Source organism: Ambystoma mexicanum, chromosome 14 (genome assembly GCF_040938575.1).
Source record: "Ambystoma mexicanum isolate Mex_15411 chromosome 14, UKY_AmexF1_1, whole genome shotgun sequence".
Classification (NCBI taxonomy): Eukaryota; Metazoa; Chordata; class Amphibia; order Caudata; family Ambystomatidae; genus Ambystoma; species Ambystoma mexicanum.
The window spans coordinates 594,777,574-594,790,087 of NC_090940.1; the positions used below are offsets into that span (position 1 = coordinate 594,777,574).

General features: G+C 42.4%; 1 protein-coding gene across 4 annotated transcripts in view; it reads left to right on the forward strand.

Moving 5' to 3' along the window:
• The window catches only part of SPATA7 (spermatogenesis associated 7), a 466,226-nt gene that overhangs the window by 103,174 nt on the left and 350,538 nt on the right, over positions 1–12,514 (forward strand). For all 4 annotated transcript variants that reach the window (XM_069637949.1, XM_069637946.1, XM_069637948.1 and 1 more), the window contains one exon: positions 3,699–3,829. In XM_069637949.1, coding sequence (XP_069494050.1) covers positions 3,699–3,829 — 131 coding nt within the window. The remainder of the gene's footprint in view (positions 1–3,698; positions 3,830–12,514) is intronic.

Here is a 12,514-nt window from a genome sequence, read left to right on the forward strand (position 1 = left end):
CTCCACACACAATAATCTAGGGGTTCTCCAAACTGTATGCTTCGCCGATGACTTCAGCGATGGTTTCGACCATCCTCTTTATCACAGCCTTCACAAGGTTCCAATAGGTGTTAATTAAGGACAGATGTTTACTCCTTGGTACCAGTGCCTTTTCAGCGTGCTGACACTTCTTAAGAATAGTTTTCTGCATAAACGGCCCATGATTGATATATTTTGTTACCTTGAAGTTAGTTCCCAACCGTTTCAGTTTGTCTTGTTTGCCGTTAAAGCTAATCCTTTTTCTGAAAGCATTTGTGCTGCCTTTTTTTCCTTTCTTCAAACCTTGCTTTGCTGTGAGCAGCCCCCCTCTCCTCTGGTTCAAAGGCTCGCCTTGTTTATGGCAAAGCTACCCCTGCCCCATGTCGCTTTACAATCTAAGTTTCATGCTTTACTTGCTAAAACACGCACCTGCTTTTTAGTGTACTTAGTTTTCTGAACCACGTGTTTGCAGAAACGTCGAGTCTTGTATGTTAAAAGTGCACTGAGTTTCACAAACCACATATTCGCTGAGTTGGCAGCACCCCTTTCTCTTGTCTACGACTAGTGCACAGAGTTTCTTGAACCATCGTATTCACTGAGTTGGCAGTGATCGTCTACCTTTCCTATGACAAAAGCTTTTTTTTTTCCATGATATTCTAGAACGCTCGGTTTCCAAGTTTGTGTGGCAACTTAACTTGCCAAAATCCCTTATACCTGTTCTGATTCTTGGTCCAAGATTTCCTCTATGCCAGCATGCATGTGTCCCTTCTAAGAAGTGATTGCATAGCTTCCGCCTACTACCTCTGTCTACAGTTTCTGCTGTTTGCCTCTTTTCTCAGCCTATCCTGTACTTGGTTCTATTCACTCTGCTTTTCCGTCTTGATTACAAATTGGTCCACTGTTGTGTCTCAGCTTTGTATCCGTGTTCAGTGTCACCCCTGGGTTGGTCTCCGTTAAGATCAGATAAGCGAAACACATATTTTCTCTGTGTCGCTTTCCTTTCAACCCGTTCCTGCCGCTTCAGTTCTTGTGACTACCTGTCTCCACAAAGATCAGCCTGGTATGTACCCTGTTTCTGTTTTATGCTAAGTGTTAGCTCCCGAGTCACCCCAAAACTACAGTGTGTACTCGACATATCTATTGCCCTGTGCGCTCCTGACAAAATGGCAGGTAGTTGCAGTATGCCCCAAAAGCATCATACACACATCTGATCTTTCTCCTCTACTAGGGGATGAGATATTTCTACCCTAATAGGATGAAGTTGTTGAGGGAACATTGAGGCGAGTGAGCTGTAGGAGGGCTATTTGATTAATGAACCACCAATACCACCTCTGACCAATGACCGCATGACTTTCTTGAAGGTAATGTCTAGGGTATCTTGCCATTTGCACTTAACAATCCGTTCCCAACAGTAAGAGGATTTTGCAATAAAATTTGAATGTGTGAAATGAAATTTTGACCAAGCAGGTGTTCCGTCGGCATCTTAGCCCATGAGAACCACTAATACTGCCACCGTTTTGACCAGGTATGACCGGGATCTCTCGGATCAACCTCTTGCATTGTTCATTTTTATTTATTTTGCCAGAAGACAAATATGTAGACACCAATAATATTTGGAGAAGTCGGCAAATGTGTATTTTAGGATTGCATGTTGAAGTAACGTTGCACAGGCAAACATGGTTTAAACAGCCTGGTTTCAGGGCTTGCGTACAACCAACATTTTTACATGCAATTGTGTGCAGTTATTTGAAAAATGACTGTCACTTTGGAAACATTAATAATGGAAACGGGCACCGCAAATGCTATTGGTACATTGAGGATCATTCATCCTATCGCAGTACAGGGGAGTGTGGGGCTATCCCTTACCATAGGTTCTATGCTTTCCACTTTAAATGATGTGCTTCATCACTCTCCAATGGTAAGGCATGTTTATATTCCTGGAGAGGAGATTCTCAGATCAGAGACACTTAGGCTCAACCGCCCAAACAGGTCTATGAAAGGCAGAGAGGCTGTCACCTCGTGATGAAGTGACGAGATGAACGAGAAGGCAAAGGCAGTTCAGAAATTGATGTTTTAAGACAATATCTGCAGCACAACCACAATTAGGATGTAAAAAAAAGGCAGGTATGTAAATGAATTGTGTTTAAGAGCTTGAAGCTCAATTTGAGAGCACAAACTTCCCTAGCAAGCAATAAGATAACAGAACAGCAAGTTAACAAAAGGAGACCACAAGGCAGAGTCAGTTCATCATGAATAATGTGGACAGGGGCTGCTTTTACAATTTTGTGTGAGGTCTAATCATTTGTTGTAACATCGCCACAATGCCCTGAGTTTAGGTCAGTGTTGATGTTTCCCTGTGAATGTAGAAGTGCTGAAGTGTGGCATATGTCTCAATTGGACACCAGGTTTTGTTTGTATATTTGTTTCTTACTTGTACTATTCTAGCTTAATGTGTCTGTGCTGTTAAATGAGTGTATTTTTATACTTGCTTGTGTGGACAATGTGTGTATTGGCAAGCCCTTGTATAAGTTACTTGTACTTTTCACCGAACCTCTGAGGTCCTTGGACTAAGTCTTACGCGGCAGCTTTGTTACCAAGTGAGAGCTTAAATGGACTTTTGTAGTAAACCTGTGCGGGTTCACGAAGGTCGGTTTCCCAGAACCCTACACCAGTAGTGGTGCTGAAGAAAATCTTAATACAATCCCAGTGCTGTCATGCAGTCTGATATCCCATCAGAGGTGCTAAGTCAAGTGACACCAACTACTGGCAGGGTGTGCTTTTGTATATCTTGTCATATTGTACGTCTTTTAATGCTTTTCGATTGTTAAGACGAGACTCAGCATTGTGCCTCAGCACTGTGTGGGTGCGCATTGGGGTAAGAGTGCGATCAGGAAAGCAGTCTCTAAAAACCTAAAGAAATGCAATGCACCTATTGTAAAAATAGCTGCTCTGTGGCATACGGGTGGGTTCAAGTATGGGAAATTCTTGCCATGGAGAGAAATACAACACTGATAACCTTCTTGCTTCCCAAATCCATTCGGTTGTGGGCTCCCTTCCTAGAATTTGACAGAGATGGGGAAGCAGTGCTTTATAGACCCCAAATGATGAAATGCCTGGCCCTGGAATAGTGGGTTATTGGGGGTTATATGTTCTGAGTCGTTTAAGAGCATCTGTGAATTGTATAGGGATCTACACAAGCGATTCTGGATACAATCTGTACACTGTACAATGGTCAAGTAGTTGTATCTTTTATTCCTTTTTTTTGTTTTTTCGTTCCTCCTCGTTGGGGGTGGCCTGGGGGGGAGAAAACGTGTTCTACATTTACGATTTAGATACCTGTCACGTCACGTTGATATGTTCTTCCGTGATGAAAATGAAATGGCTTCTTATCAGAAAAATAGCTCTTCTGATCACACCACCAGTCCTCGTATTTCACTTGAGCAAAATTCTTATGAAATGTTTTACAGATGAATATGTGTAATGTGGGTCCAGAGGAAGTTCCTTTCCATTTCATACCCATAGTTCAGGATGAAAGATGACCAATAGCAACCTGCTGTTGATGCTTATGCAGGTGGGAGGGGCCCAGCTGACTGCCTGCTGACGCGCAAGGAAAGAATGAGTTACATTAAATGTTTTTTAACAATCTGTTTGCATTTTATTTTGCTATTTTGATTTCCAAGATAGTGATCAGCAGCGCAGGGAAAAGCTGAAGAAGGATATTAGCCGGTTTGAGAAGGTGCTCTCACTTGCATACATTTCCCGCCCAGGCTCGAGTGATCACTCAAGATCCGCTTCTGCAGTGCCTAAAAAGGTAATGGTTAATTAGATGACTTGCTACCCTGCACAGAATGCTTCAAAGATTACATTGTATGGAGTTTGTTAATGCTAATGCCTGTTGCATCAGAACACCTGAATCCATCGGGAGTAGCAATATATTAACAAACGTACGAGCTATGTCAAAATGTGGGTAGATTCTAATTTAAAGATTAGTGTGCAATATAGTGTGTATTTATGGGCTGTGAACAATATACAAGCGGTGTGGGAACTTGGTTCTACAAAAAGGAATTTTACATTTTTTCTGAATCTTTTGAGCCTTTCATTTTTTGAAGTGCAAAGTTTTGAAATTATATGCCAAATATTTTCATTGCGGTTTGGCATGATTTTGGTCTTTCGGCACTCGGAGCTTCAATTTCCCTATATAGAACGCTGGCTTTCCCATGCCTTAATATTCCAGAAGCAGCTGGCTAGCACATGGGTTAAGCACTCACCACTGTATTGGGCAAGCGCTCACTTCACAAGGTTGAATCCCTGCAGGGCTGGCTCTGCCCTTCATCTTCCCAGAGTCAATGAACTGCATACATTAACTGGGTAATAACAGCTATTCTAACTGCACTTGGAAGCGGGATGTATCCGGCATAAAGCACTATATGCAAACTGGATATATGATGTCCATATTGTGCTGCATAGGACCACGAGCTTAAGAGTTTGAGCTACATGAAGGAATGATCTTGCATTCACCCACATTATAACTGCTCTCTTAATGTGTCCAACCATCTTGCATCATCATTTTGGGTGTTGCAGATATCCTGGCCGTCTTGCTTTTCCAACCTACATCCTTGTGCATGAGACAAACGGGTGTCCTTTTGTAGTTTATCCAGTGACTTCTATCGTAAATTCTTTTCCTCTCACTTTAATGTCTCTTGATGCTAATGCAATTCTTTTAGCTGTATAATTGTTGACGATTTCCTTAATGATCGGAACTTTCCAATTCCTCACACTAGGTAGGTACATCGTGTGTCTTGTGATGTTCTCAGGTCTTCCCTGAGAATTGGTTTATCTTCATGGCTTTCCGACACGTCTAATCCCCATATAAACGTGTAACTGTCAGAAACATACATACACAGCCACTCGTATGTTTCTGATGGAGAATGTGCATTTACAGAGCTAGCTGTGATGGGAATACAGAAGTCTGTAAGCATCAAAGTGTATTAACTTATCAATTTAAACTGTGACGGTGAAAGGGAGTTGCACATTGGAGGCACTGTACTGCACTAGTATTTTGTAAAATTAGTTTGCACTTAAATGTTGAATTTGAATCTCGATATGTTGGATTGGTCTCCTTTTAACAAATTGTCCACAATTTGAATTTGCATTTTGAATACTTGTTATGCTACTGATTGTTTACCTTTCTCATTTCTTGACAATGTACTACCATCGATGTACCGTTGCTTTTTTCGAACTGAATTACTACATTGCAATTTACTTTAACAAAATAACTTCTTGAGGATGTAAATGAGGGATCATGGTAAAGTGTACGTCACAGTAGGGATAGTAGTACAGGAATGCCCATTTAACGTCCCTTTTCGAAATTGAAAACAAATCATGTGATGCACCACACCTACCGCTAGATGTTGGCCTATGCAAAGCATGTGTATTTAAGCAGATGCAAGCATCAGAAAGATGATTACAGGTATGTAATGTTTGTCATACATGTATTAAGAGGTATGGGGGTGGCTGAAAAGGCAGCATCGGAAGAACCCTGCCATTTCAAAAGAAGAACAAAAAATAATCCACAAAGTTATTTTGTCGAAATGAAGTACCACATCGTTTTTCACTTCAATAAAGCAATGTAGATCCCTATGGATAGATAACTGGCTATTCGTTGGGCTGAGGGAGAAGGAGAGGGGGTGAAGTCTAGCAACGGCTTTATCATAGGGAAGTTCCCTTCGTATGACCACTAACAAAATCCTGGGATACACACCACTCCAAGAGAACATCACAAGCAAGACCATGTGCCCTGGTAAAATGACCGTCCACAAGACAAATATTCCTTGCTCTGCTCTGGCCCACGAGAATGTACAAAACACAAGTTGTTTGCAGCTCATGTGCCTGTTCTTTTGAGACTTTCCTACCACTCGGTGCAGACGTCTTGATCAAAACAATTGTTAAAATAAATGTTTACTCTCTTCAAAGATTCCCTTGCCCAGTTTCCACCATCTAAAACATAAATAACCTAGGCCCCTCCTTCACTGCCCTCATTAACTGCTCCTTAGCACTCTGGATTTTGCAAGTGGTCTATTAAAAAGCCACTATCGAACCTCCCTTAAAGCAATCTTTTATCTGACACTTCATCCTGGTTTATTTCCACCCAATCTCTAACAATCCCATAATCTGCAACTTTCTCTGAGAAATGGTTGTCGCACCTTTTGGAATACTTTGAGAGAAAACCTACAACACACATTTCAGTCAGGCTTTCAACCTGCTGACAGCACAGAATATGCCCAGCTGTACGTCAAGGAAACACTTTCTTCCATTGTGGACAAAAGCTCCTGCACATTTATATTCTTGTTTGACCTCTCTGTAGCCTTCATCATAGTAGACCACAACACGCTACTCCACATACTTAAGAATTTCTTGTGTATTCAGGGATTTGTTCTAAAGTGGATGATCTCCCATCTGTAAGACTGGGTTCCTTTAGTTCCAGTCATTAGACTTTTGCTAGCTGCATTACCCAATGCTCCGTCCTCGCACCACTACTCTTTAATTGTGACATGAAGCCAATGGGAGTTTTGCTGGATGCCTCGAATACCCCTTTCCTGTTTTTTGTGGACAACACCACAGATTGTTTTTGAACCTCAAACCCCAGCCAGCTCTATTCAGAGGACATCAAACATTGTTTACTGGCCATTAACGTTTCGACAAAAGACTCTGATTCGCCCTTGAACAAGGGATGTGTTTGTTTTGTTTGTTTTATTCGTATTTATATAGCGCACAACAGCCCGAGGACATTGTAGCACTTGTTACAGTACAAAGCTCAGTTACTTAGTTACATGGTCATTAGCAATATATATACAGGTTGCAATATAGTTACATAGTCATTAGCTGTATATTCACAGGTTACAATATAGTTATATCACATTTGTGTTATATTACAATATACATGGCAGAAGTGGAGGAGGCAGTCCACCACTTGCTAGTTGAGGAGAGTGGCCTTGAGGTTGTTGCGGAAGACAGAGATGGAAGTTTCAGCTCTAAGGGTGGCAGGGAGTGAGTGCCAGAGTTTTGGTGCAATATAGGAGAAGCCTAGACCTCCCGCTGTGGCTCTCTTTATGCGTGGTATGTGTAGCTGGTTGGTGTACTGAGCTCTGGTGGGGAGAGTGGATGTGGTCCTTGATATTGCTTCAGATAGGTATGCTGGTGCGGTTTTGTTGATGCACCTGTGAATGATGGTGAGGATTTTCAGAGTAATACGGTCTTTGACCTGGAGCCACCGGGCTTCACATCTGGCGTGGAATATATGGTCTCTTCTAGGGATGCTCATGGCGGCTCTCAGGGCATTGTTTTGTATGGTTTGGAGTCTGTGAATGTTTTTGGCGGAGGTGCCAGCTAGAAGGGCGTTGCAATAATCGAGTTTGGCTCCTATAGTTGCTCTAGCTATGGCCAAGCGGTTGGGGGTGGATAAGTAGGGTTTAATGGCATTGATGAGTTTGGTGCTGATGCAGAGGCTATGGCGCTGACTTGTTTGGTCATCCATAGATTTGCATCAATGTGAACACCTAGAGTCTTGATAGAGGATGATACGGAGATGGTTGAGTTGTCTATGTTGAAGTTGTATTGGGGGTTAGTTCACATAATGTGTGTGACTGGCCCAGGATGAGAATTTCAGTCTTCTCCCCGTTAAGACAGAGGCCATTGATTGCCATCCAAGCTTGGATAGTGGCATAGATGTTGTGAAGGGCTGTGGCGTCTTGGTGATGGAGTCCAGGTAGGGGTAAAAGTACTTGATTGTCGTCTGCATAGTTTGTATATGCAACACCCATGGAGTCAAGTAGGTCGAAGAGGGGTTTTGTGAAGAGGTTATAGAAGGTGGGGGCTGTACAAGATCCTTGGGGGACACTGCAGTTTATAGTGGTAGGATCTGCGTTAGCTGTGTCGGAGTAGACCTTCATGGCTCTTCCTTCAAGGAAGGAAGTGATCCAGGATGCTGCTTGATTAGAGAAATGGGCTGCATGGGTGAGGTGGGTGGTGAGTGTTTGGTGATCTACCAGGTCAAAAGCAGCTGATAGATCGAGGAGGAGGAGGAGGAGGAGGAGCAAGTCAGGTTTGCCTTTGTCCATGATCTGTGAGATTTGATTTTTTTTTAGGTCTAATAAGGCGGATTCTGTTCCATGCCCGAAACGGAAGCCAGATTGTCTTTTGCCTAGTATGGAGTTAGCTTCTATGTATGATTGGATCTGGATGTGAGCTGCTTTGTCCAGGATTTTTAGGAGGAACGGGACTGTCGTTATCGGTCTGTAGTTGTTGGGTTGCGCTGGGTCAAGTGTGGCCTTTTTATTTTAGAAGTGGCCGCACCCAGGCTTCCTTAAGATTGTTTGGGACAGTTCCTGCTTGGAAAGATGCGTTAATGAAGGCAGTAATCAGGGGTGCTAGGTCATTGGGGCATTCATTGATGATTTTGGGAGGGCAAATGTCTGCTTTGCAGAGGGATGGTTTGAGGTTTTTGATGAGATTAAGAACCTCCGGTTCAGTGACGTTTCTGAAGGAGAATTGAGCGTGATTGAGATTACTACGCTTGTCTTGTGTAGGGCGGTTGGTTTTTTGGTTTGGGAGGGCTTTGCAGTGGTTTCGGATTTTGTTCTGGAGGAGTTTTATTTTGTTGAGCATGGCGGACTGAATGCTGGCACACCAGGCTTTGTCTTTAGTTATCTCGTCAGTGGTAGCCGGAGGAGTGACTAATTCATTGAGTTCCAGAAGATGCCTCGTTCACAAGATTCTCCATGGCAAGTCCCCAGAGTAACTTGTCCACCTGGTCAAAAGACGCATCCCATCTGGAACCTTAAGCTCTGCCTCAGTGCTGAAACTGCCTCCACTATTTTCAGGAAGAAGCGCTTGGTGCAACGCTCAATTGGTGCAGGCGGTGTCTGCTTCTTGAACTCCCTTCCTCCCTACCACCAACATTAAAGCATACTCTTAACTTTCAGGAAAAAGCTCAAAACCTACCTGTTCAACAAAGCTAACCCTGACTGACAATCCTCTTCTGGGGCAGCTAAACCAGCACCCCCCGCCCCTGAAACTGTTCCAAGCTATGTCTTTTGAATCTCTACAACTGATTGGAGTATGCGCTCAGCATCCTCGCTTGTTGCTTTGATATCTCACTCCGCTGTATCTCAAAGCACTTACTGACATACCTTGCCACACCTACCCCGTTTTCTTATTTGTTTTTTCCCCTCCCAGAACAGCACTTTTCACTCCACAGCACTTTCACTGTCTCCCCCTTTGTGCTTACACCAATCTAATAGTACCATGACCTTGTAAATGATCAGTTATTTGTCTCCCCTTGTCTACAAATCATCCCTCTTGTGGCACCACAAACAAGTCTGTTTTGTGGTTGTGCTAGACGAAACCGCACCCAGTTTATGAAAAAAATCCATAAAGCCCAGAGAAAATCTGCACATATAAGAATAATGCACCCCTGCTGCCATCTTTCAACCGGCCAAAGTCACTGAAGCCCAGGTTGATGGGTCTGGATTACGCAGATTAACTTTCAGAAGAGCCCAGCCGCAGAGGAATCTAGCCTCCTGCACCACTATACCCGTCCCCCATAAAGGAGCTATCAGACTTGCCTCAGAGGACCTTATGGGTCCCAAAATAATTAAGAAATGTTCCTTTCTGTTGGCATGTTGGGTGATGCCTTTTAACCCCTGGATCCCGCTCTTCTGGGCTTAGACCCTTCTCGAGTGCTAGCTTCCCTCCGTCGGGTTCACTACTGCATTTAACACAATTTCATCTGCGGCATTCACAAATCTTAATGTCTCTTCAACAAGTTCACTGTGGACATCCCTCTGTCGGGTTCACTCTTGTCAACACACTGTATATTGGGACTTCAGACTTCGCCCCGTTCATCTGTATCCCTCCTTTGGGTTCACTCTTGCCAACTTTTTCAATCGCATACTATCTCGATCAACTCTTACAATGCAGGATTCACTTCCCTTAGCTTCACAACCATATATCGGTCAAAGACTTTCAACTGTACAGAGGATTTTAATAGACCCCCGTATGACCACTTTGACCCCTCTGGTGCCGTTCCCAAGGCCTTCTGGTAACGGTAGTTTCAACAATCTGTTAATCACCCAGTTTCCCGAGTGAGCACCCCTGCTTACAGTGGCACTTCGGCTTCGTGAAAGGCCTCAAAGTCAAATAACCAGTGAGCCTAAGACCTTCTCTTATCACTAGAACACTTCCCTCAATAGTCTCCTCCCACTTACACCTCACCATGGAGGGCAGACATCTGGTCTAGCCCTGCATACCTGCCCTTTCTGTTTGTCCACCTTTTGCCTTTCACCCAAATGGACTAACCAATTGGTAGCTATCGTCAACCTCAGGAATAGGTTGCACGCAATCCTAAAGTTGCCACAAACTCACCTTACGTCTATAGACCTAGAAATTCTGATACACAGTGAAATGGCAGATTTTCTTCAACAAAAGAATTTTGCATGCAGTATTTTTGGTATTTGACTTTAATTGTTTTAGCTTATTCAGTTTAACGTAATCTTTTTGTACCACAAAAGGGTATTGATGGCTTTAGCCTTCGCCTTGAGCTTTGAGTTAGAACTCTTTGCGTGGAAGTGGCAGTATGGTGCAAAATGTTCCAGGACCCGATTTGTTTTTGGGGTTGCCTGGGCAACTAAGTGTGAAGTGGAGTGCAGGGAACGAGGGGCTCTTAAATTCGGTGCTGACAGTGTGTTGTCCCTGTTTTAACGTGGGATAGATAAAACAAACTTGTATTGCATTTTCTGGAATATGGTTCTCAGGATCTTAATGTATCCATTCTGCGAAGATGGTATTGAGTGGGATATTAGTGGTTTTTCTATACGGTCCCAGAGACCTTCAAAGACTATCAGTACTCTGTACTGGAGAGTTTACAGTTTAGTTTTATTTGTGTTATTGTGAAGGTTTTAATCTATAAACTGAAAACTGTAAGCTCAATTATAGCAAGGATGTGTTTCTTTGGATTGACTATGTCAAAGTGGAGTTTTTGAGTCTATCTTGCCAACTAATTTTTGCAATTAAAACCTAAATTGTGCCACCTTTGATTTACTTTATTAAAAACACATCAAGCTCAAGAAGAATGAATCTGTTATCAGTAACATTTTTTTTATATGTAGCAGTTAGATTTCTTTGCTAAAGAGGAGACTGCAGCGTGATTGTTCAGGCAACGTTGTATTTGTTTCTCTGTTCTCGACTACACTGTGGCCCTGCTAGTTTGTATTACAATAGTACCTTAACACATTATGCATACAGCACACAAGAAGCTGTGCCTAATTTATCTTTGCATTAGCCAGCATTTCCTTTTAGCCGTCTGTTCCATCTCTCGCCTTGTAACCCGAACATTGTTGGAAAATCTTGCTGGGAAGGCCGATTAGAAAAGAGGATGAGGCTAGTTTTGATATTTTGCGCACTAGATACAGAAACCTCCATAGATGCTGGCCAGCAGTCTCTTGGAAGAGGGGAAAGGAGGAAATACATGGCCACTGAACTACAGATGATTTGTTCAGAGTGATTCAGTATTATTAGATCCTAGGCTTAGTGTCGAAGATGAACAGGTAATGCACCTCATGGGCACCAGCATCTAACGGTGTATTCTCCTCGATATCTCATCCATCAGCAGCCTCCCACTTCACAGCCCTACAGGTAAACCTCAACCTGGATATTGTGTGAAGCATCTCAAGAATAGTTTGGTCTTTAGTTTCCACTCAAAAAAACAGAGCATTTAATATGGATCTTCTGTAGATCAGAGGAAATGAGGAGATTTCACCCAAAGCCTAGAATTTTAGTACGAGCTTTATTAATTTTTTTTAACCTGTAAAGAGGGGCATAGACAAAGATAAGATTGTATTTCCAATGGTATTTGGAGGATTGCGCCTTAACTATTATTTTTTTCATTAACTTATAATTGTGCTGTTCTCAAACTGAGATTTTATAGATGTTCTTTGAGATTGCCATAGATGTCAGTTCAAGCTTAGCATCTTATCCAATGTTCTCAAAGCTGCACCAATATTTCATCTTATGATGTAATTTGACCTACATGTTCTACACGTTATAGCATAAATGCGATCATGGATATGTAGATTGGTAAAATGAGCTCTTTGTTTTATTTGGGGGGCTGAGAAATAAAGAAATCCTAGACAAAGTATTAGTCGGATGTAATTTTCAGAGTGTATCTTGACGCGGCATGCTCTAATATGGTCAGAGTTGTGTGCCTTTGTTAAATGTATAACCTATGACTGAACATTTAAGAAATACCTCTATCATCCCATAGATTATTTTAACATTCTCCCTGACATTAATTAGAACATTAAATGAACATGTCTCGCGAAGTAGTTTCTATCAGAACCTGAAACTCTGTGATTATAGCCTTCAGAAGAGCTGTCGGTAAGCCCAATCCCTAGATTGATTGTAGAACAATAGCCAGTTTCTCAATCAATGGTGTAATGCT